This window comes from Rhipicephalus microplus, chromosome 7 (genome assembly GCF_043290135.1).
Source record: "Rhipicephalus microplus isolate Deutch F79 chromosome 7, USDA_Rmic, whole genome shotgun sequence".
Classification (NCBI taxonomy): Eukaryota; Metazoa; Arthropoda; class Arachnida; order Ixodida; family Ixodidae; genus Rhipicephalus; species Rhipicephalus microplus.
The window spans coordinates 1,224,355-1,249,173 of record NC_134706.1 but is presented as its reverse complement, the minus strand read 5'-3'; the positions used below and the strand labels follow the sequence as shown (position 1 = coordinate 1,249,173).

The 24,819-nt window shown below is 46.8% G+C and overlaps 1 protein-coding gene across 7 annotated transcripts in view; it reads left to right on the top strand.

The window, feature by feature from the left end:
- Mgtor (nuclear basket protein megator) overlaps positions 1-24,819 on the top strand; it is a 905,575-nt gene that overhangs the window by 398,789 nt on the left and 481,967 nt on the right. For all 7 annotated transcript variants that reach the window (XR_012884775.1, XM_075868440.1, XM_075868441.1 and 4 more), the window contains exon 47: positions 356-498. Coding sequence is in view for 6 of the 7 variants with exons in the window: in XM_075868440.1 (XP_075724555.1) it covers positions 356-498 (143 nt within the window). In the remaining variant the exon portion in view is untranslated. The remainder of the gene's footprint in view (positions 1-355; positions 499-24,819) is intronic.

The following is a 24,819-nucleotide window of genomic DNA, read 5'->3' as shown; positions in this document are numbered from 1 at the left end:
ATTTTTGGTGGTGCATTCATGAAACAATAAGCTCTTTTAGCGAATTCATTCTATGGCTACCTGAAAAAGTGTTGCAGGGCCCCTTTGATAAATATATTACGTGTTATCCTTTGCATTTTACCAAAAGCCAAAAGAATGACATTTGCTCACGCCTTGTTTCAACTGTTTTTTTTTTTTTTTTGTAATTGTGCAGGTGCGTTGGGTCACGACATATATGCTAATTTTTCTTTATATATATCATACATACTGTTTGAATTCGATTCGAAATTATTCGAACGAATTGCGAGGGGCTTCATACCTAAAATTTAATATTTGCACATGCCTAATAACAACTAGTGATGCCTATGTTCTTCAGGCCTTCGTCTGCCAACACCTTGCCACCGATTGTGGAGGAACCTGCAGAGCCGCAAGAGTCGCCGTCAAAAGATCTGGCAACTATTTCACCACCCGCCCCACCACCACCCACTATTGTCATCTCTCCTGTGCCTGTTTTGGAAGGTATGTGCGACACTAAGGAGATGTTCCGAAATTCTCAAAATGTCACTGTGTCAGAGTGCATTCCACAAGGAAGATTTAGTACAGTTGAACCCACATATGGCAAATTTGGTACAGGGTGTCTGTACCTGTACAGATACAGGTACAGACTTGTGTCTAATATTACAAAAGTCTAGTACTTGCTTAAGGTGGCGGTCCCACTTTGGCAGCAGCCACTCCGCATTTTACGCATTTTTTGTGGACGCACTGTGCTTGCTAAGCTTTGCAAATTAATTTTAATCATGCAAATTCAGAAAGCTTACGATCTATTTTTTCAATGACACGAGGTGTTAATGCTTGCTCTGAAGCGTTATTTAATAGCAACAAAAATAGTGTGAGCGACAAAAAGCATTTTCGTTGTGCAAGCCTTCGTTCTACTGCAAGTACAGCGAAACTGTTCAACATAACAGTGCAAAATTTACTGTGCCTTTAGGTGAAGTGCTATTCAAGGTTTCTATGAAGAGATAATAAATATAAACAAATTAGTAATTTATTCGTGTTCCAATGAAAATGGGCAAAATAATTAATGTTAGTGTGTAACTATCTTTTTTTTTTTTTTTCAAAGCAGAACCTTAATAATTAGTGGCTCTGTAGAATACAATACATTTACCTTCTATGCAAAGTTGCTTTGTGTTCCGACGAAAACTTTATGAATTATGTGTCAATGCGGCAGTTTATGACTCTACTCGGTCACGCATTACCAATGAAGTGACAAAACTGTACAAGATAATACTCTGAACGCCATTATAAGGAAGCAGCAGGCCCCTCTTTAGAATTTTATGATGAGAAAATTGTTTTATTTTTGTTAGGGAATCTATGAGACTGCGGTGTTGCGACTCCGGGTCCTGTGGGTTTCAGTTTAGTAGCGGGCCCCCGTCCTAGGACCCATCGTCGAACAAGTCAGATGAGGCGCCCATAAAAGCGACAATTTATTTACATTGTTTATTAACTGAGAATTCGAAAGAAGAACGAGAAGTCAAAAACTGTACATAAGAACTGTTGAACTGTGGAAGCTCAAATACATGAAAGTCTTCGGCTTATATAGCGCCTCGTTGCCAACCCTGGGCGCATTGTCCGCGGCTTCCGCCAATAGGACGCTCCATGGTCTGGATGTTCCACCCACAAAGGAGAGGAAAGACACCACACAATGCATGCAGAGAGGGCACAGTCTACATGATGCCCAGATATGGTCACTAACGCACTGCAGCGACGTTTTCGCACACGTCACCAAGTTTCGCGCACGTCCGGTGATATTGGTTTCCAAGATTCTCCTGGCAGTTAGGTGAGGTTCGAAAAACCGGCTGCCAGTACATGTTTCAAACTTCCCTGACTGTTTGGGTAGGACAATGTAGTGGTGTGCCAGCATATCGTCAAAATATGCCACCCCATTCAGCCGATCCTATGGAGAAAGGGGGAAGGAGGAGTGGTCGACTAATCCCTCGTCGTCGAGGCGGGCTCCCGCAAAGGCTACAGCAGATAGCGCCCTTTCCTTTCCTTCAACCCCACATTCCATTCCTATTCTTTGCTAGAAGCTGTGGCTTAGCTGCGCATATCCGGGGCTCCGCTTCTCCTCGCAAGATGCAGCCACAACCACTTTGGCTTTGGCTTTCCGCCTGAACTGCAAGTACCATGCTGGTTCCAAGATTTCCAGATCCTCGGTGGCCTCGAAAATGGCCCAGCTGTTTCCTTGTCTGCCTCGAAAGCCTTGCTTTCAGCAAACACAATGGCCTTTCTTGAGTCGAGCTCACAGTGGCCTCTCTTGGCTCGTGCGTTTTCTTTGCGCGAACCAGTCCCGAACCCCTCATTCAGGTTTTGACGAGAAGAAATCAACCCGTCTTGACAGCACACTCTTGCTTGGAATGCGTTGAAATATTTTACGTCCCGTTCACAAAGGCTGAAAAACTTCAATAATGATGACAATCGTAACAGTCCAGTGGTGAATGTCGATAATTTTTCTGCTGACCGGTTGTAGAAAACAGATTGAAGATGGAGCTCGGAGGCGAGAAAAAAGAAGTAGCCAGGGGCACGCTCTGCATATTTTTTATTTCCTGTTCTGTCAACAATACACCGAAGACGTATCGGTTCTGTGGTCTCTCTGGTCCTTTTGAAACATGGTGCCGTGACCAGGAGGATCTGAAGACGGACGCACAGACTTCAACCCCATTCGCAACAACGAGTTGAAGAACAAAGCAGCGGCGTCTGGCTCAAGGACGAACCGTCGAGAGAAGGACCACGACCGACGACTGTTGGCGACACACATAAAGAGACAAGAGCTCTTTCAACACGTTTTAAGCATGAATAAAGAGGTCCTATCAAAGAAGCGGAAGACTCTTCGAGCAAATGTGACGACGCTTACGAGCGAAATCGATAAAAAGATAGAAGAAGCCGCCGATCGAGCGCAACTTATGACGCTTCTGAACCAGATGAAGAACATGTCACAGACGCTGAGACAAATTGACGAACAGATTGAACCGTTCATTGAAGAAGACGACGCGGAGGCGGAATTTGAAAGAGTTTTGCATTATGAGATGAAGATCGTCGCAGCAACGACAAAAATAGAAGAGCAATTACGTGAGTTAGAACAAGCGACGCAACTGACTACGAGAATAGTCGCAGAACAGGCGAGCTCAGTGCAAGGTACTAACCAAATCTCGGAGACGCAAGAGCTTGTTAAGTTGGCACGTCTTCAGATGATCAAGTTTGATGGGAAAAAACAGCATGGCCAAGGTTTTGGCATCAGTTCAAGACATCGGTGCATAACAGAGTGAGCATGCCGAAGAATAAAAAATTTAATTACCTTCTGGCGTCTCTGAGCGGGGGGGCTGCGTCCCTCATAGAAGGTTTGCAGTTTTCTGATCAGAATTACGAGCATGCAGTCGCTCTTCTGAAAGAAACCTTCGGACGAGAAGATAATTTAAGAGACCTACATAAAAGAGCTTGCAAACTTGGAAGCAGTGAAGAGTCCTAAAGATGTAGATGGGTTGAAGAAACTCTACCAAAAGTTGCAAGTCAACACACGAGCATTGCAGTCATTAGGAGAGGAAATGGGTAGTTACGCCACAGTGATAGCTCCTGTTGTAAAATCTGCGCTACCGGTGGATATGAGGATTGAAATGAAGATGAAGCAGATAGAGAAAGGTGACTACACACGAGCAACTACGGAATCGGACTTAGCCCCGCCGCGGTGGTCTAGTGGCTAAGGTACTCGGCTGCTGACCTGCAGGTCGCAGGTTCGAATCCCGGCTGCGGCGGCTGCATTTCCGATGGAGGCGGAAATGTTGTAGGCCCGTGTGCTCAGATTTGGGTGCACGTTAAAGAACCCCAGGTGTTCGAAATTTCCGGAGCCCTCCACTACGGCGTCTCTCATAATCATATGGTGGTTTTGGGACGTTCAACCCCACATATCAATCAATCAATCAATCAATCAACGGAATCGGACTTAGCGTCAAGAGACAGCACGAGCAGTTCGAAAGAAATTATGGAGTTTTTAAACATTTATATACGCAGCAGAGAAGAAACTAGAGAGGAAAAATACGTGACCCAGTCACCGCAGAGTATGAGGCGGACTAGAACATCTACACTTCAAAGCATATCAATTAAGAAATGCATCTTCTGTGAGATGACTGAACACCACACGGAAGATTGCAGCAGAAGCATTAGTATGCAACAGAAGAAAGAAGCCTTGCAACAGGAACGAAGGTGCTTCAGATGCACCAGACCTCACCACACGGCGAAGTTATTCCGCGCTAACGTACGCTGCAAAACATGCAAGGGAAGGCACACGACATCCATGTGTCGATCACGTACGCCTGCAGGAAAGTCGGCACAGCAGCAAAGCGGTGATGTTGAGCAAGTGCGTAAAAGTGCGCAACCTGACCGGTTAGACACCAGCAAGTCCTGCAACATGCACGCACAGCAGTCTGATGAACACAAGTGCATACAACTGCAGACAGCCTTTTCGTAGACGGAGGGAGAAGACAGCGGGTGCTACGCACGGATTCTGCTGGACAACGGGAGCCAGAGGACATTCATCCTCAAAAGATTGTCAAGAAAACTAGCGTGCAAGGTAAAAAGATCCGAAAGGATTACTGTAGGATCATTTGGAGGAGGAGAGATGGAACTAGACATGAAAGTTGTTGAGGTCAGCGTGAAGAAGGATCCCATCTCGGAGCCAGTCACGATTGAGGCACTGGAGATAGAAGTTATATCCTGTGACGTGCTACCATCGCCGTTGACAATACACGAAAGAGCAAGATCGATGGGAATTTGTTTGGCTGATGACAACGAGAAGACGGACAAAGAAAGAAAAAATATAAAAACTTCATTATAATTGGAGCAGATTATTACTGGACTGTAGTCACTGGTCGTATTTGCGAGATTCATCCAAATGTAACGGCCATAGAAACAATATTGGGATGGACGGTCCAAGGTCCTGTAGGACTTCATTGTGTGCCGATGAAATCATCGACGGTTATGGTACTCAAGGTCAGTGCCAAGTCAGACACGACTGTGGACGAACTGCAGAGATTCTGGGACTTGGAAAACATGGGCATCAAGGAGAAACCAGCAACAAAGATGAGTGATGAACATGTGCTAGAGTACGTCCGACAAACAGTGGAGTTCAAGGCAGGAAGATACCAAGTGCGGCTACCATGCAAGGAAAACGTGACAAAGGACAACAACAACACCATTGCAGAGAAGAGGCTTATCCAGGTGACCAAAAAATTATGCAAGAATAAAGATGAGCTCCTAGCCTACGACAAAGCTATTCGAGAGTACTTCGAGCAAGAAATAGCAGAAAACGTCGAAGAAGATGCTGGATCCGATGTACAGAACAAGTTTGTATACTACATGCCGCATCAAGCAGTAATTAAGAAGGACCGAACAACGACAAAAATAAGGATCGTCTTTGACGCATCGTCAAGCCAGAATCCAGGTGAATCCTTAAATGACAACTTGGAAAAGGGGCCAAACCTAAACCCCGACATCACAAGCTTGCTGATGAACTTTCGACATCACAAGATCGCTATGTCAGCCGACGTGGAAAAAGCATTCTTGCAGATCAAGATACATGAAAATAACCGAGACGCTCTGTGATTTATGTGGTGGGAAAGAATACCCAGCGAAGATATGCCAACCCCGAAGATAAAAACGTGGTGGATGACAAGGGTTACTTTCGGAACTACACCAATAGCTTCCTTCTAGCCGCCACGATTCATCGACATTTGGATAAATTCAAAGAAAAATATCCTGCAGTTGTGGCGCAACTCCGGGAAGGAATCTAGGTCGATGACGTTTTACTAGGAGCCGACGAATACTCGACATCGACAAATATATACAAAGAAGCACGAGATATTTTTCGCAATGCGGGAATGAATTTAAGAAAATGGATTTCAAATGACGCCGAGCTAAGAAAACTCTTTGATGAAGAAGGAGAGGATCTGGATCGAGGGATAAGAAAAGAGGGACAAATCAAGATTTTGGGACTGAAATGGAATTTTGTAGACGACGTGTTGAGCTTTCCCGACACTACATGGCGAAATGACAAGGACATGAGACAACTCTCAAAAAGACAGGTTTTGCAGGCCACGACAAAGCTATATGACCCTTTAGCTTTTTTGACACCATTTTCAGTTAGAGCAAATATATTGCTGCAAAAACTTTGGATGGATAAACTGAAATGGGATGTCTCGTTACCAAGCCAGCATAGATCAGCTTGGAAGGACTGGTCGGAGGAGCTTCAGCACTTAGATGACTTCACCGTTAACAGATGCTATGACAACAGGCAAGCTGAAGTGAAAGCATCGACTCTACACCTGTTCTCCGATGCGAGTCCAATGGCGTATGGAGCAGCAGCATACATTGTAACAAAATACTCCGATGGAAGCAATGAAGCCAATTTAATCATTGCAAAGGGTAGAGTCGCTCCAATCAAAAAGTTTACACTAGCAAGATTGGAGTTATTGGCGGCCACAATATCAGTCAGATTGGCCAGTCATATAACTGAGAATTTCATCAGGAAACTAAAGAATGTGAAATTCTGGACTGACTCTCAAATTGTATTGTGCTGGATAAAGTCTAACAAGCCGAAAGATCTGTTTGTTCGCAACCGCGCAGCAGAAATTAAGAGCAAGTCCAATGAGAGTCAGTGGGGTTATGTTAAATGTCATGAAAATCCTGCGGATTTGATGACAAGGGGGATGAAGATGAAACGTTTGCTGGACAATGAATTATGGTGGAAAGGCCCCACGTGGACCAAGAATGAAAAACAAAGGCCTGATTATGACATCACGCAAGAATCGGACAGTGATGACAACAAAGACGAAGAAAAGACCGTGGCATGCTTAACTACCACTACGAGTGAAGAAAAGATAATTGATGTGAGCAGGTTTGGATCATACAAGAAAGCATTACGAGTTACCGCAAGGGCGATGCGTTATATAGGAAACCGACAAAAAGAAAGGAAAACAGGTCCGCTGACAGGAGAAGAATTGGTCAAGGCAGAGTTTGTGCTGATAAAGCAGGAGCAGAAAACGCTACAAAATGCAGTGACACGAATATATGACAACATGAATCTGTATGGCACGAACATCCTCGAAGATGATCAAGGTGTCCTCAGTGTAAAAGGGAGGCTTCAGTGAAGTGATTTAAGCTTTGATGAGAAGCATCCTATTATTTTACCAACAGAAAGTCACTTTTCAGAACTCCTAGTTCTGTACGCGCTTCAAGTGACAATGCACGGTGGCGTTGTGGCAACATTGACACATCTAAGAACGAAGTTTTGGATTGTGCGCGCCCGACAGATGGTGAAATATGTGATAAAGAAATGCATCACATGTAAGAGATTCAATTCTAGACCAATGGCACAAGAAATTCCACCACTACCAGCTGACAGGATAACACAGACGAGGCCATTCGACACGGTTAGTATAGACTTTGCTGGACCGCTAAATGCTCGAGAGGAGAAAGGCAAAAAAATTACGAAGTTTTACATTGTGATATTTACGTGTGCAGTAACAAGAGCCATACAACTGGAGTTGGTCAAGAGGATGTCATCAGAAGTGTTTATAGAAGCATTCCGAAGATTCGTAGCTAGAAGAGGATTGTGTGCAATTATTTACAGGGATAATGCAAGAGCATTCAAGAAATTTAAGAAAGAGATGAACAAGTCCTTAAAGATGGAAGATGAAAGGGTTCAACAGTATACCAGTAACCTGAAAATAAAATGGAAGTTTATTGTAGAGTTAGCTCCATGGTGGGGAGGATTTTATGAAAGACTGATCAGAAGCTTTAAGACATCCATGGCAAAAACTATAGGTGCTTGACTTTTGGATGAACTACGGACTGTGGTTGTTGAAGCAGAAGGAGTATTAACAACCGGCCTCTTATTTATGTGTATGACGATCCTAACGAGCCACAACCCATCACACCGGCGGACATTATAGGAGGCAGGCAAGCAATGAACAAGCAGGAAGAAAACATACTCGAAGAATACAGTTTGCTGAATTACTGGAGTGCAAGAAAACGGGCAATGATAACATGGTGGACCAGATAGAAAAAGGAGTACCTGAGGGAGCTTAAGTGTGCCAGCAGAAAAATAGAGGGTCACACAAATATACAAGAAGAAGATGTACTCCTGCTTGGAGAAGCGCGAAAAATAACACAGTGAAAACTCTGCAAGGTCGAAAAGATTTTCCCAGGCAAGGATAGACTAGTGAGAACATGCTTGCTTTGTACACCTGAAAGAAAATTTGTCAAGAGGCCAATTCAACTGTTGTATTCGCTCGAAGGTTGCTTCGGTTGAATCTGGCCGGCGGGAAGATGTAGAAAACAGATTGAAAATGGAGCTCGGAGGCGAGGAAGAAGAAGTACCCAGGGGCACGCTCTGCATATTTTTTATTTCCTGTTCTGTCAACATTACACCGAAGACGTATCAGTTATGTGGTCTCTCTGGTCCTTCTGAAAGACCGATTCTATAGAAACTTGCTTTTTTTTTTAAGATGCTAGTTAACAAATATTGTTACACGACGTCGGACAGAAAGAGCATCATAGATGACGAAGACGATGAAAGCGACCGTGCTCGTGTTGTTGTTGCTGCTGTTCTTCCATCTTGGCTGCAGCTGCCTCTGACTCTCCCTGTATATTTTGTAAATATATTTATTTCATTCATTCTCTCACACCCGTAACATTTGGTGGAGGAGCCGGGGTCAAAAGACGTCATCGAACCTTCCTGCAGTCCATGGGCATCGCCGGTCGTGATGGTCAAGAAGAAGGATGGCAGCTGGCGCTTCTGCGTAGACTACCGTCACCTAAACAAAGTAACACGTAAGGACGTGTATCCACTGCCGCGGATTGACGATGCTCTCGACTGCCTACATGGGTCTGCCTACTTTTCATCTATCGACTTGCGATCAGGATACTGGCAGATTTCTGTCGATCATCGAGACCGTGAGAAAACCGCATTCATCACACCTGATGGACTTTTCCAGTTCAAGGTTATGCCATTCGGATTGTGTAATGCGCCAGCTACATTTGAAAGAATGATGGACTCTCTCCTGCGTGGATACAAATGGACCACGTGCCTATGCTATCTCGATGACGTCATCGTATTTTCACCTACATTCGAAAGCCACCTTAGCCGCCTAATTGCCGTTCTTGAGGTTTTCCGGAAAGCAGGACTTCAGCTCAACTCTTCTAAATGTCGCTTTGGCCGTCGGGAAATCACTGTGCTCGGCCACCTTGTCAGTGCTCGAGGCGTGCAACCTGATCCTGAGAAAATTCGAGTTGTCAAAGATTTTCCCATACCACGTTCCGCAAAAGATGCACAGAGTTTTATCGGCCTTTGTTCTTACTTTCGACGTTTCGTGAAGAATTTTGCTGACATTGCCCGACCACTTACGGGGCTACTGAAGAAGGACGTGTCTTTTCATTGGGGTTCTGACCAAGCAACTGCCTTCAGCACCCTTACAACATTACTTACTTCCCCACCCATCTTGGCCCATTTCGACCCGTCAGCCCATACTGAAGTTCGTACCGATGCCAGCGGACATGGAATTGGTGCTGTTCTTGCCCAGCGGCAACGAGGACAAGATCGCGTCATTGCTTATGCCAGTCGCCTCCTTTCTCCTTTGGAGAGCAAGTTTTCCATTCCAGAACGTGAGTGCCTCGCACTATTCTGGGCAGTCGGAAAATTTCGACCATACTTGTTTGGCCGCACCTTTTCGGTAATTACAGATCACCATGCCTTGTGCTGGCTGTCGTCCCTTAAAGATGCAACAGGACGACTTGGCCGTTGGGCCTTGAAACTACAAGAATACAGCTTCGACGTCGCATACAAATCTGGCCTGATGCACCAGGATGCCGACTGTCTATCCCGTCACCCCGTGGACGCACGTGACCTTTCAGCACATGATTCTGACCCTTGTGTCTTCGCCATGTCGGCTTTCACCGACATATGCAAGGAACAGCTCAGCAATGTTCACTTGCGGTCTATCATGCAGAGTCTACGCTCGCCCCATGTAGACCCGTCGCTACACCTGTTCGTTCTACGCGATGGCATTCTTTACCGACGCAACACGAGCGCCGTAGGACCAGAGCTACTACTCGTAGTTCCTGCGACACTCCGTTTCGCTGTACTTGAACAGCTTCACGACGCCCCAACCGCGGGACATCTCGGGGTCACGCGCACGTACGATCGCGTGCGGCGTAGATTCCTCTGGCCAGGCCTTTACCGTTCTGTGCGCCGATACGTTGCTGCATGTGAGTCCTGCCAGCGCTCCAAACATTCCACCTTGCCACCAGCTGGTCCGCTCCAACCAATAGACATACCCACCGTTCCCTTCTACCGCGTCGTTCTTGATCTCGTTGGACCATTTCCTACTTCTCTCACTGGAAACAAGTGGATAGCCGTAGCCACTGATTACGCCACAAGATACACTATCACACGAGCGCTACCGACAAGCTGTGCCACTGACGTCGCGGACTTCTTGCTTCATGACGTAATTCTTCACCATGGCGCTCCTCGACAGCTGCTGACTGATCGTGGTCGCTCATTTCTTTCAAAAGTAGTAAGTGACATCCTTCGCTTGTGTTCGACGCGTCACAAGCTCACTACGGCCTATCACCCACAAACAAGTGGTCTTACCGAGCGCCTAAATCGAACATTGACAACAATGCTCTCCATGTACGTTTCCAAAGATCACCTTGATTGGGATAGTACTTTGCCCTATGTGACATTCGCGTACAATTCGTCACGCCACGATACCGCTGGCTTCTCCCCCTTCTATTTATTGTTCGGCCGCCATCCAGCGTTACCCTTCGAGACTCTTCTCCCATCAACTACGCAAACGGTAACAGAGTACGCCCGGGATGCCACTGCTCGGGCTCAAGTGGCCCGCCAAATCGCACGGGAACGTCTTCTTGGCTCGCAGCTCTCTCAGAAAGCCCGCTATGATAGCCATCACAGAGTAGTTTCCTACTCTCCAGGTTCATTGGTCCTCCTCTGGACACCATGCCGCCACGTTGGCCTCTCTTCGAAGCTCCTGTCTCGCTACTCGGGGCCTTACAAGGTTTTACGCCGGCTTACCGATGTCACATACGAGATTGCTCCGTTGGACAGTCAGTCATCGTCGTCCGCAACCGCTACTGACGTCGTCCACGTGACCCGCCTCAAACCGTACATATCCGCATATGACCCTACTCTCCTTTAGGCGCCGAGACGGCGCTTCCAGCAGCGGGGGGTTATATGTTACACGACGTCGGACAGAAAGAGCATCATAGATGACGAAGACGATGAAAGCGACCGTGCTCGTGTTGTTGTTGCTGCTGTTCTTCCATCTTGGCTGCAGCTGCCTCTGACTCTCCTTGTATATTTTGTAAATATATTTATTTCATTCATTCTCTCACCCCCGTAACAATATTGTACATTAGTAGATACATACAGTACCTTTTATCTACTTGTGCTCACTAACTCGACGACCCAGTGCTTCAAACAAAGTATTTTCAATAAACTATAAATCTCACAGGTGTTTTTTTAGTGGTAGCGCCATCTCTGAAATGAAAATCAAGTTGTTTTATGAAAGTTCGAACGTTCGACAAATGTGACACAACTAAACATAAAAAAAGAGGTAGAGCAGGTATCGATTATTTCTCCAGGCCTCACAGTTTGCATTACTAGGTAAGTCTAGTCGCCATGCGTAAAAAACACCACCCGTAAAAGGAGAAGGGCCAATTATGTACCCTTTCTACTCTCACCACATCAGCAGATGAAGCGGTCTCATCTAGCGGCAAATCGTTTGGGTACACTGTAGAATTGTGCATTCGTCGCACGTCCGCTGAACCAGAATTTTCTGGTGCATTTTAGTGATATGCATCTCATCGTGGTTCAGCTGCTTGCGTTTTGCACGTTCTTTTGAGTGTTTTTGTGCCTGCTACATTTGAAATTGTGAAAGGATGAAAGCTGACATGCCGTGCAAATAATATTGTTACGATGGGGCGTGTTTATTGAAGAACGAATGGCGAAAGATAACCGCGCCGACACCGAGCTGCTTCCAAACAGACCATTTCGTTCTCCTCTTCCTCCCTTCACATCTTGCCGCGTAACACTCCCCCTTTCCCAGACGAAGCCCCTGGGCGAGCATCAGTCAGGAGGATGAAAGCGCTTTAGGTGGGCGACGTGAACAAGCTGCGTCTGCCTAGAACGGTAGCCACGAGATACGAGAAGAGCGATTGAATATGTCAGATCACTTAGGCGATCGACGATGACAAAAGGACTGGTGTAACGAGCCAGGAACTTCTGGTGCAGGCCACGCTTGTGAAAGGGTGTCCATAGCCATACTTTTTTACTTTTTCGTTCGACACGTTCTTGTGCCGTGAATCGTAGGCTTGGAGTGGTCTTGGATTGCCAACGTATGGAGCTGAGCTAGGCGACGTGCTTACTCCGCGCGGCAGAGAGTTTGAGCAATGGAAGAGTCCTCATGCGCATGAAAAGGCAGAATGGTGTCAAGAAAGTGGCATGGTGACCTGACATAAAGAAGATAGGATGTACTGTAGCCAGAGGTTTCATGCTTTGCCGTGTTATAAGCGTAGGTAATAAATGGCAAGATGTCATCCCAGTTCTTTTGCCTGGAGTCAACGTACATCAAAAGCATGTTGGTTCTGTTGGTGCGCTCAACGAGACCATTTGTCTGTGGGTGATATGGGGTCGAGTGGCGAAACTGGCAAGGACAGAGAAACAAAAGTTCTTCAACAACTTCGGCTACGAATTGTCGACCACGATCACTCAGAATAATCAGAGGCGGTCCATGGCGTAGTATCACAGAAGAGTGGAGGATCCTCGATACATCGATGGCTGTGGCTGTTGGTAGCGCTTTGGCTTCCACATAACGTGTCAGGTTGTCAATGCAGACTATGATCCCTCAGTTGTTCAATGAGCGCGGAAATGGACCGAGAAGATCCACTCCGACCATTTCGAAAGGAGGCGAGGGTGACATCAAGGGGTTGAGGAGACGAACCAAGGTAGTATTTAGTCGCTTGAATTGCTGGCATTTATCACAACTGGCCACATACTTTTCGGTATTGCCTCGCATGGTAGGCCAGTAGAATCAAGCCAGCAGGCGGCGGTACGTTTTGGCGAACTTCAGGTGCCCCGCTGATGCGTCGTCGTGCATAGCATAGAGTAAGTGCATTCTCAAATTCTTGGGGACCACTAAAGGAGGCGGGCACCATCAGCCACGTAATTTTTTATTTAAAGCCAGCCATCTCGGACGATAAAGCCATGGCTACCTATTGGTTGAGCGGCTGAGTCAAAGAGATCATCCAAGCTGCAATCGTTGCCCTGTTCTTCCCGGAAGGTAGCGAGGTCAGGAAAAGCAGTATCGTCGATGGCAGCTAGAAAATCGTCAAAGTTGTCGGCGTCACATAGAGTACAGTGCAGTCCACTTATAACGATACCACATATAACTATATATCGGTTATAACGATGGGTCGACTTAACAGTCTCATTTTATGCATTGGGGCTATGGGGAAAAAAAACATATATAACGCTATGTTATCCACCGCATATCGGATACAACGATGAAAAGTTTGCCGTGGACGGCTTGTTTCATTCAGAATAATCGTAACGTTTAGATTGATAAGTTCCTCTGAAACTAACTATGCCGAGACAAGACAAAAAGTTAGCGTAGGCGAGTACGTATCTGCCGCCACTGCGCCGGCAGCGCGTCCCGGCCGTTCAAAAAGCCGAGGAGAGCATCGCGAGTTGGCGCGACGCGCTAAAGATGGCACCAGCTGTGTCACGTTTTGCGCCTCGCCGCGTGTCGACCGCGGAGAGGCTGAGAGAATTTTAAAAAAAAATGCGAAAAGCAAAGCGCCGCGCTCCGCGGCTCCCCGCCTTCTACAACGGCTAGCCGGCAAGCTAACGAAAGCGGGAAAGAGAGAGAAAATAAAAAAAGCGAAAAGCAAAGCGGCGCGGCGGCATCGGGGCGGGGCCTCGTTGGCATTCCGGCTGTGTACCTCTGGCTGTGCTTTCTTCCTCCCACTGCTCCCACCCCGCCGTCGGTCAGTCTCTCTTCCTCAGCGAACCCGTGATGCCTTCTTCGGAGTAAGAAATAAAGTCTTGTTTTTGACATCCTACTATCTACAATATTTAATAATTGATGAAAATAGCGAAATGAAGCCTGGAGCTACAAAAGGCACGTCCGGCGACGATTTTTTGGCGGCAGTCCAGATATAACGATCACCGGTTATAACGATCATATTTTTAGGTTTTCTCGATATCGTTATAAGTGGACTGCACTGTAGTTTGTAGGGGAAGCCTCAAGAGACAGTCGGTGTCTGCATGATGGCGGCTACTATTGTAGCATATTGTAAAGTTAAATTCCTGCAAACTTAGTGCCCATCGCGCGAGGCGACCAAAAGGGTCAAGGAGACCAACCAACATAGTGAATGGTAATCAGTTACGATCCTGAAGTGCTGCCCGTAGAGATATTGATGGAGCTTATGCACAGCAAAAACCACAGCGAGGCACTCTTGTTCAGTAACGGTGTAATTCTTCTTGGCCTTGCTCAACGAACGACTGGCGTAGGCGATGACATGCTCGGCGTCATTGTAGCGCTGGATGAGCACGGCGCCGAGACCGATGCCACTCGTGTTGATGGGCACTTCTGTCATGCCAGACGGGTCGAAATGGTGCAGTATGGATCCAGACGTGAAAAGGAATTTAAGTTCACAAAACGAGGCATCACACTCCGCTGTCCACCCCGCAGGGGCGTCTGCGTATGCAGGCGTTTGGTGTGTAGCGACACCACAGACCCGAGCTAACGGGGGAGTTTCGACTCCTTCCCACGCCCAGCCGCGCGTGGCTTTGCCGTGTTCGGGGAAAAGGGGATCCTGGAGGTTGAGCTGACACTGGGTGATTGGACCTTTAAGGCCTCCCGGCAGAGGCAACACACCCCTTTGGCCCCGGCTTCACGTAGACAGCACCTCTTGGCTGACCCACCCAGGGGAAATCGGCAGTCGCCTTTTCCTATCTCTCTTTCCCTAATCTTCGTCTTTATCTCTCACTTTTTATCTGTCCTGTCATCTTCTCTCTTCCATTTACTTACAAATTTCCTGGCGGCGAGGGTTAACCTGGTGTAGTTATCCAACCTAGGATAATTATAACAGGTTATAGTGGCGATGTATGGCTGGCGTCTCCAAATGTTTGCTTTCAACCTTGTAGCGTCCCCACGTTGGGCTCGGTGGTGGGTGGCCACCATCGCCGTTGAACTTTATAGTATTTTTACAGCAATAGCTTCCCCTCCTCCCCTTCTTGATCACTCCCTGAAAAGGTGGCGCACCGAAGACACTTTCCTGCCTAACACACCAAAGCCGACATTCCCAAAGTACCAAGTTATCCACAGTCTAAACGAAAAGAAAATAGTCCGAACCATTTCACCTTTCCTCGTTTCCAAAACTCTCACAGAAGCAATAGACCCAGGTTATAAAGTGACAAAAATGGGAAGTGGCGATCTTCTTCTGGAGGTTCGTGACAAAGCTCAGTATGAGAAGCTGTCTAAGCTTGTAGCGTTAGGGGAAACCCCTGTTTCGGTGGGCCCACACAGGTCCATGAACACTGTCCGTGGTGTAATTTCCAATGATGATCTTACTGAGCTTTCTGAAAGTGAGCTGCTCGAAGGTTGGCAAGACCAGAACGTGGTCAAAGTCCAACGAATAACAATAAGGCGCAATAACAAACTGACCCCTACAAAACACGTAATAATTATCTTCGGAACAAGTGACCTACCAAAATCAATCGAAACCGGCTATTGTAAGCTCCGTGTAAGACCATACATTCCCAACCCTCGTCGATGTTTCAAGTGTCAACATTTCGGTCATGGATCGCAGAGCTGCAAAGGGCGTGCCACTTGCGCAAAGTGTGCATCCATTCAACACATATCGGACAACTGCACATCAGAAACAACTCATTGTTCGAACTGTGAAGGAGCTCATGCTGCCTACTCACCATCATGCCCCGCATGGAAAAAAGAGAAACAAATAGTAGAACTTGAGGTCAAATTCAATTTCTCATTCCAAGAAGCACGCATCGCACTGCACAACACATCTTATCTTTCCTTCGCAGATGTGACGCGCCGGGGCGCCGCGCTGCATGTCTGTGCACCCGCTAATGTCACGCAGTGTGTGGCCGGGGCCGTGCCACCAGCGCCCTCAGCTAGAGCAGCCTGTACTGCTCCGCCACCTGACAGAGAGGGCCAGCAGACCCTCGTGTCTGCTGAACCTTGGACCACTGCAAGCGCAGTTAGGTCTGAAAGTTCTGTGAATGTGCCTGCCGAGCAGGCAGCATCCACCACCGCACAAGAGGTGATAAATACAAGTCCCACTTCTCCGGCGCCTCAGACACCGAAGAATAGGCGCAACTCCTGGGAGCGTGCCAAAAAAAAAAAAAACTCAAATCACAGGGCCCCCAAAAGGCCCTGTAACCTAACGCAACACTTTTGTACACACAGCACCACACAACATTAAAATTACACGAATACTACAGTGGAACGTCAGAGGACTGCTGAGAAACCTCGACGATATCCAGGAACTTTTACACAAACATACACCTAAGGTGCTGTGCGTACAAGAGACACACCTGAATTCTAAACACACCAATGTTTTACATCATTAGGTTATTTTTCGGAAGGACCGGAATGATGCCCTTGTGCCATCCGATGGTGTTGCCATTATAGTCCATCAAGGGATTGCATGCACACACCTATCACTGCAAACATTCCTTGAGGCTGTGGCTGTTTGAGCAGTTCTTTTGAATAAGCTCGTCACCATCTGCTCGCTATACATACCTCCACAACACCGTCTTGAAAAGCATGAATTCTAGTCCCTCATAGACGAACTTCCAGAACCCTACCTTGTCCTAGGGGATTTTAATGCACATAGTAGCCTCTGGGGTGACTCTCGCTGCGATGCGTGTGGTCGCCTGATTGAACAGTTCCTTTTTTCTTGCGGTGCGTGCCTCCTGAATCGGAAAGAGTAAACATATTACAACATCACTAACACTACATACTCAACAATATACCTCAGCATAACATCCCAATCACTCCTGCCTCTACTTAAATGGGAAGTCATTAATAATCCACAAGGTAGTGACCGTTTCTCTCTCGTTATCAGCACATCAGTAACAAATACATGTCTTGCACAGGTTCCCAAATGGTTCACCCGCAAAGCCAATTGGGAAAAGTTTTAAAAAATGACTGTGCTACTTTACAGCTTTCTTGGTTGATGCAGCAACGAAATGTATTCCCCAAACATATAGACCGTCAGGCAAACGACGAGTCCCATGGTGGAATAATGAGTGCCGTGATGCGTGAAAAAAAACTAAATAAGGCATGGAAGTTGTTCAGAGACTCGCCTACCGCCAAGAATCTTGTAAACTTTAAGAACACCAATTCGCATGGAAGGAGGACGTGCCGACAGGCGAGAAGGGAAAGTTGGCACAAGTTTTTATCAGGCATTTATTCATATACAGATGAGGCAGGAGTCTAGAACATGGTTGGTAAGGTTGCAGGTTGAAAAGCACATTCACTTCCTCTAGTGAACACACAAGGGGAGGTTTTGGAAGACCAGGCTAACACTCTCAGAGCACACTTCGAACATGTCTCCAGCTCATCACACTAGAGTGAAGCGTTCCAACGATACAAAACCAGAATAGAAAAACAGATCGGAGCGCGAACCCACAACACAGGAGGCATACAATGAACCTTTCTGTTTGGCTGAACTGCAAGCCTCACTTACCTGCTGCCATAAATCTACCCCAGCCCCGGACCGTGTGGCATATGAAATGTTAAAACACCTGCACACCGAAACCAAGAAAGCTCTCCTCTCCCTGTATAATGCGATATGGTCTTCCGGCGAGCTACCCTCAGCCTGGAAGGAAGCTATCGTTATCCCAATTCTAAAACAAGGCAAAGACTCTGCCTCAGTTTCCAGCTACAGGCCAATAGTGTTAACCAGCTGTCTTTGCAAGGTCTTTGAGAAAATGATTAACAGGTGCTTGATGCACTTTCTTGAAATTAATGCCTTACTTGACCCATACCAGTGTGGTTTTCGTGAGGCTCGGTCCACCACTGTCCACCTTGTCCGTATCGAGGCACGAATTCGCGATGCTTTTGTTGATAAGCAATTTTTTCTTTCTGTGCTCTTGATATGGAAAAGGCATACGACACTACATGGCACTTTGGCATATTGCGAGACCTGTCACATTTAAGTGTGCGGGGTAGAATGCTGACAATCATCGAAAGCTACTTGTTCAACCGTACATTCCGTGTTCGTGTTGACACTGTCGTATCTCGAGTATTTGTCCAAGAAACAGGAGTGACACAAGGAGGGGTATTGAGCTGCACACTTTTCATAGTTATAATGAATTCCTAGCACCTGTTTCTCCCACGTAATATTTTTTACTGCATATATGACGATGTACAGATCGGTTTCAAATTGTGCAACATCTCAATGTGCCAACATCAAGTTCAACTAGGGTTGAACAAAGTGTCTCAGTGGGCAAATATGAATAGTTTTATACTCAACGCACAAAATAGCACTTGCGTCTTGTTCTGCCAAAAGAGAGCCCTCCATCCTGACCCCGACATTGACCCGCATGATCAACCTCTGCCAGGGAAGACCGAGCACAAGTTTCTTGGACTAATATTAGACACAAAACTGACCTTCATCCCACACATCAAGTATTTAAAAGGCAGGTGCTTAAAAACGATGAATATTTTGAAAGTGTTGTCACGCACTACATGGGGCAGTGACAAGAAGTGTCTGATGAATTTATATAAAAGCCTCGTACAAGCACGCCTAGATTATGGTGCTATAATCTATCATTCGGCAACACCATCAGCCTTAAAGATTCCCGACCTTGTCCAGCATCTAGGCATCCGCCTCTCTACGGGTGCTTTTCGAGCTAGCCCCGGGGAGAGCCTGTACGTGGAGTTGAATGAATGGTCGCTCCACCTACAGAGATGCTATGTGTCCTTCGTGTACTTTCTGAAAGTAAATGCAGACAAGCAACACCCCTCTCATTTCAGAATTAATGATTTGTCCTGGTCTGGCTTGTTCGAGAACCGTCCTTCATTGAGGGAGCCGTATTCGCTCTGTGTAAGGGGCCTGGCCGAAGAAACAGGTGTGCCTCTTCTCGAACACAGTTTGATGGCTCCTTCTGCATATCTGCCTCCGTGGCAGTGGCAGCTTAATGACTGTGATGTCCCTATTGCGGAAGTCGCAAAGCATGCACCACTCGCACACATACACACATACATACTTCCTAGAACTACAACATAAATACACATGCCCCGAGTTCTTCACCGATGCCTCAAAGTCCAACACTTCTGCGTCATATGCAGCGGTAGGCCGATCCTTTTCCGAGGCCGACGTTCTTCGTCCTGATGCAAGCATTTTCACAGGAGAAGCTTACGCAATACTGGCGGTCGTAAAACACATCCAACAGATAAAGTTTAAAAAGTCGGTAATATACACCGATTCCCACACTAAGTGTGGTTAAAGCCCTGAAAACTCCTAAAAACCACAAGAACCCCGTGCTGGTGTCACTTTACTCACTTCTGTGCAGACTGTACACATCAAAACAGCATGTCGTTGTCTGCTGGGTGCCAGGGCACGGTGAGATACAAGGGAATGTTTTGGCCGACAAGCTGGCTGCTTCTGCCATTGACACTACTTCCATTGCATCAATACCAATCCCTGCACTTGACTTGAAGCTGTTTCTAAAAGGAAAGTTCAGGGGCTATTGGCAGAGCACGTGGGATAGACACACAGACAATGAACTCCGTGCTATTAAGCCACAACTGGGTTATTGGCCGCCACTATCAAAATCACGACACACAAAAGTAACACTAACAAGGCTTAAAACAGGACATACACACTTTACACACTCATATCTTCTAACAGGAATCCACCATATTGTGAGAAATGCGGAGAACCACTTACGGTTCTCCACCGGTTCTACCGACAGCAGCTCCTACTACACCCTGGGATACTCATCGGTAGGGATCCGCTTTTTAAACTGCAATCACTTTTCACGTTTTTAAAAGATGTTCATAGCTCTCGCTCATAGCTTTCACCCCATATTTCGAGGTGATGTGTAGCACAACCTCTGTACCGTGGTCGTGGCTACGGTGACTACATCTTCATCATGGTTTTATTATCATGACATTTTGCCATCCACTTTCACTGGATATACTCACACCACTGTCATGATTTTATTATTCCCATGTTTTTACCCGCGTTAGCTCGAGGACTTTTAAGGCCCCTTTACAGCCACGCATCATATCATTGTTCATATCTCTGGTCTTTTGAAATGGCGCTCTTTGGCCATCAAATTGGCCCCTGCGCCTTTAAAAACCACTCATCATCATCATCACTCCGCTGTCCAGATTAAATTCTTATCTTTTCAAAGCAGTGAAGTCAATGGGTAGGCAGTATCAGCAAACTTGGGTACAAATTGGTGGAAATATGAAAAGATACCCAGAAAACTCCTTAGTTCGCGTTGTGACTGCATTTGTTTGAAACAGGTAACTACAGCAACTTTCTTAGGGTCTGAGCGCACACCATGTTTGTCTACAAGATGAAAAAGTACAAGTGCTTCTCGCTGACCGAAGTGACATTTCTTAAAGTTCAGGGTAAGGGCAGCTTATTCAAGACATGTTAAAACAACGTCAAGTCGATGGTTGTGTTCAGCAAAAGTGCGTCCAAAAATGACAATGTCGTTGAGGTAACATAAACAAATCTCCCATTTGAGACCATGCAGTACAGTGTCCATAAACCTTTCAAATGTTGCAGGGGCATTGCACAAACCAAACGGCATGACATTGAATTCAAACAAGCCATCTGGGGTGAAAAAAGCGGTTTTATTTTTGTCAGCGGAGTGCATCGGTACATGCTAATAGCTCGATCGGAGGTCCACAGATGATAAGTAAGATGCCGAATGAAGACAGTCGATAACGTCGTTTATGCGGGGAAGCGGATACACATCCTTTTTGGTCACCGAATTCAGACGCCGGTAGTTGGCGCAAAACCTCCAGGACTCTTTTTTTTTTTTTTTTTTTTTTTTTTTTTTTTTTTCCACGAGGATGGCCGATGCAGCCAGGGGCTGGAAAAGTCTTGGATGACGGCCTTAGCCAACATGTCTTCCACCTGTTCGGCGATCACCTTGCGCTTCGATGCAGACACACGATATGGCTCCTGCCTTACAGGATGCTCGGACCCCGGGTCAATTCTGTTGCGAGCCCGCGTATCGGGAACACGAACTTTGTTAGCGTCCTGGCTGAAATCAAACAATGAAGCATGCCTGCTAAGGACGCTGACCAGGGCTTCACGCTTCTCAGAAAGTAGTGCCTTGCTAATCATGTTCAAAAACGGCAAAGAGTCTTCGGGGACACAGGACTAGTCTCATGCGCACGGGATTCGTTCAAGGCGTGATTGCTTAAGGCGTCAATATTAAGGCCTGTAACCGCTTCAAACGAGGCAAGTCGCATACCGCTTGGAAGCACAACAGACTGGTTAGACAAATTTGACGCCCACAATGTACTTGTTCCACAGGCCACAGAGACAATACAGCGAGGCACGAGCACACCTTTCTTTGGGACGATTGATGGCATCGGCTCAAGAACAGCGTCGAATACATTGTTGTGGGCACTAGCAACAGTAAGCTGAACGCTGGATAACGAACGGGGCGGTACGATAGAATCTTCACAGACGGCAAGGGTGTGCGAACAAGTAGCAGGTTGGTCGGCAACAAAAGGAGAGACAGAAATCTCACCGGCACCGCAATCAAGAGTGGCTCCGCACTTTTGCAGGAAATCTACACGCAAAATCACATTATCTATTGATTTAGTGAGCACTGTGAATTAGGCTTGATAGACGTTATTAGAGAAATAGACGTTCGCGGTACGAACACAAAGAGGTGGTAGCAATTAACCACTCGCAGCACGAAATGTGCTTGCATTATTCCTCTTCAACATCATCTTATGGCCTAATTAGATTTTGAAATCCATTCTGACAATGGAGACACTTGCTCCCATGTCCACTAAAGCTGTTGTAACATTGTCCACAGAAACACAAATCTTGTTAGGGCGCATGGTCACTGGTGGAGGCGTAGCAGCATGTAGCTGAAGATGACTGGCGACCGCACCTCCATCGGTAGCGCCACCTAGTTTTCCAGCGGCGGTGAAGTGGGACATCGTCGAGGAGATAGGGATCTTTGGTAGTGTGAAGACGTCAATGTGCTGATTGCTACACCCGTAGAAAGTGCGTGGTCGCCCATAGGACGTTGCTGCCGTGCGATGGCGATCGGGGCAGAATCGGGCGACTTGACCGCGGATGCCACAGTGAAAGCATATGGGACGTCCGCGAGGTGCGCTGATGTCAGCAAAAGCATGAATGGCCTGACCGTTCCATGCCTGATAAACGGTAGGTGGTGTGCATGCATATTCGTCATACAATGGGTAGTATGGACACATAGTTTGGCTTGGCCCTCGACGACGAGGCGTATAGTTGTAGGCATCAAGAGAGGCGGCATTGATAGTTGTAGCGCTTAAGTCGCAGGGAGGAAAGGGTTCTCAGACATTGGCCGAGCTCCTTGCGCACTACTTGGCGACTCATGGACGCGAGATTCGATGGGGTTGGATGCACGTCGACGCTGGCGACATTAGTGACGTTGGGCAAGCGGCCAAACTTTGGTGTAATTAGCCACGCTTTCAGCGCTTCAAATGTACGGCAGTGCTTGATGAGGTGACTTACACCCTCCAAACTTTCTTTTGTGATGAGGAACTGGTAAACATCCTCCACGATCTCTTTTAGAAGATGACCAACCTTGTCCTCTTCTGTCATCCAGGGGTTCCAGTGCCCTGCACAACTTGAGCACCTCCTTGATGTACGTCGTGCAGGTTTCCCCGGGGACATGCGCTCGTTGCATAAGAGTTTGCTTGGTGCGCTTCTTCTTCGCTGCCGGATCCCCGAAGCACAACTTGATTTTATCGATGAACTTCCGCCACGTTATCAGGCTTTCTTCATGGTTTTCAAATCATACAGATGCGCGGTTCCTCTGAGTAAGAGTCCCACATTATTGAGCTGGCCGGTGGCATCCCAGCCATTAAACTGACTCGCCCGTTCGTAAGAGCTAAGCCATGAGTCAACATCTTCTCCAGCTTGTCCAGCGAAGGATGGAGGCTGGATGTAAGGCTGCCACGGAATGCGGGAAGCAGGTGGCTCGTTGTCATTCTTGTCATGAGACGTCATCGCAGGTAGCAGACCAGCAAGTCCTCTGCTTCGGCGAAGCTCCGTGTATTTCACCTCAGCGGTCGACGAGTCGCCGTTCGTCGGGGGAGCCATTATCGTACCCAGCATCTCTCACCAAAACTGTTACGATGGGGCTTGTTTATTGAAGAACGAATGGCGAAGGGTAGCCGCGCCGACACCGAGCTGCTTCCAAACACACCGCTTTGTTCGCCTCTTCCTCGCTTCACACGATGGTGAGCGTTCTCAAAACTTGCGATTGCTGAGAATTTGAAAGTAATTCTGTAGGGCACTTTTCTGACAACGTTCACTGACCAGTGCTGGTAAAGCGTATCCAAGCAGGCATTTACATCCTAGTTGCAGCGATGTGACAGAAGCGAGACTTTGTCGAATATGCAGGACGTTCTGGTCAACGCGGCAGAATATGCAATATACGGGACCCTAGAAAAGGTAAATTGTACTAAATGCAGAGGCGGGCTGACAAAAGATAAGACGATCACTGTCCCTGCCACTCATAAGCACTACGGTGTCGTGAGGTAATACAACGCTGTTGATCACAGCAATTTTGTTGTAATGTAGCTTGCTGCGCAGCCAGAACTGCTACTAGTGCCCGAATAACACCGGTTCATTCCAAAGTTCAAAGCTGACAGTGAAATTGCTGGTCAATGAAGAATAATATGACTTCGACGCCCCTTAGAATGGCCACATGAACAAAATAATGCTGAATAATACATTGACGAACACCTTGTTAAAGAACTTTAGCGGTAACCTAAATGCTGGGATTCCACTCCTGCGCCAACTGCACCAAAGTGCGCCAAACAAGTTTGTTGCGCCAACCTGATAAAATGAACGTAAATTGCGCCAAACCGTCTATCTCAGGGGTCCTCAACCTGTGGCCAGCGGGCTGCATGCGGCTTTCAGGGCAGTTTGATGCGGCTCGGAACGACATCAGAAATCTTGAAATGGCTGGACACTGTAATTGCTGCAGTATTTAAATTGCATTAATTAATATTTTAATTACCAGAGACCACGGTAGAGTCTAATGAGATTATTCTTCACTTTCCTGCGAACAGGCCGTTGCCGCTTTCAAAAATGGGCCGCTAGTACTTCTGCGGAGAAATGAAATTCAACCTCATTCTGCAGCGGGACCGCAACCGAAGCTCTAATGAGCGCAACTATAGCAGAAAGCTAAAGATATGTCACTGTTCACGATGGTGATTGCAGTGGGGTTAGTTCTGCATTGGTTTACTTATCCACACCGACGCCATATATATCTACCCAAATTGCAAACGAAACCCGTTTGCAGCAAAGAATACCATATTTACTCACGTAATGAACACACTTTTTTCTCGAAAAATCTGAGCAAAGTTGGGGGTGCATTTATTATGGGGGGTATATTTTATAAAAGCTTTTTCGTCATGACCAAAAAATGGTGTTATGCAAAAAAGAAAAAGTTAGGTCGCTTAGCTTTTTGCATACGCG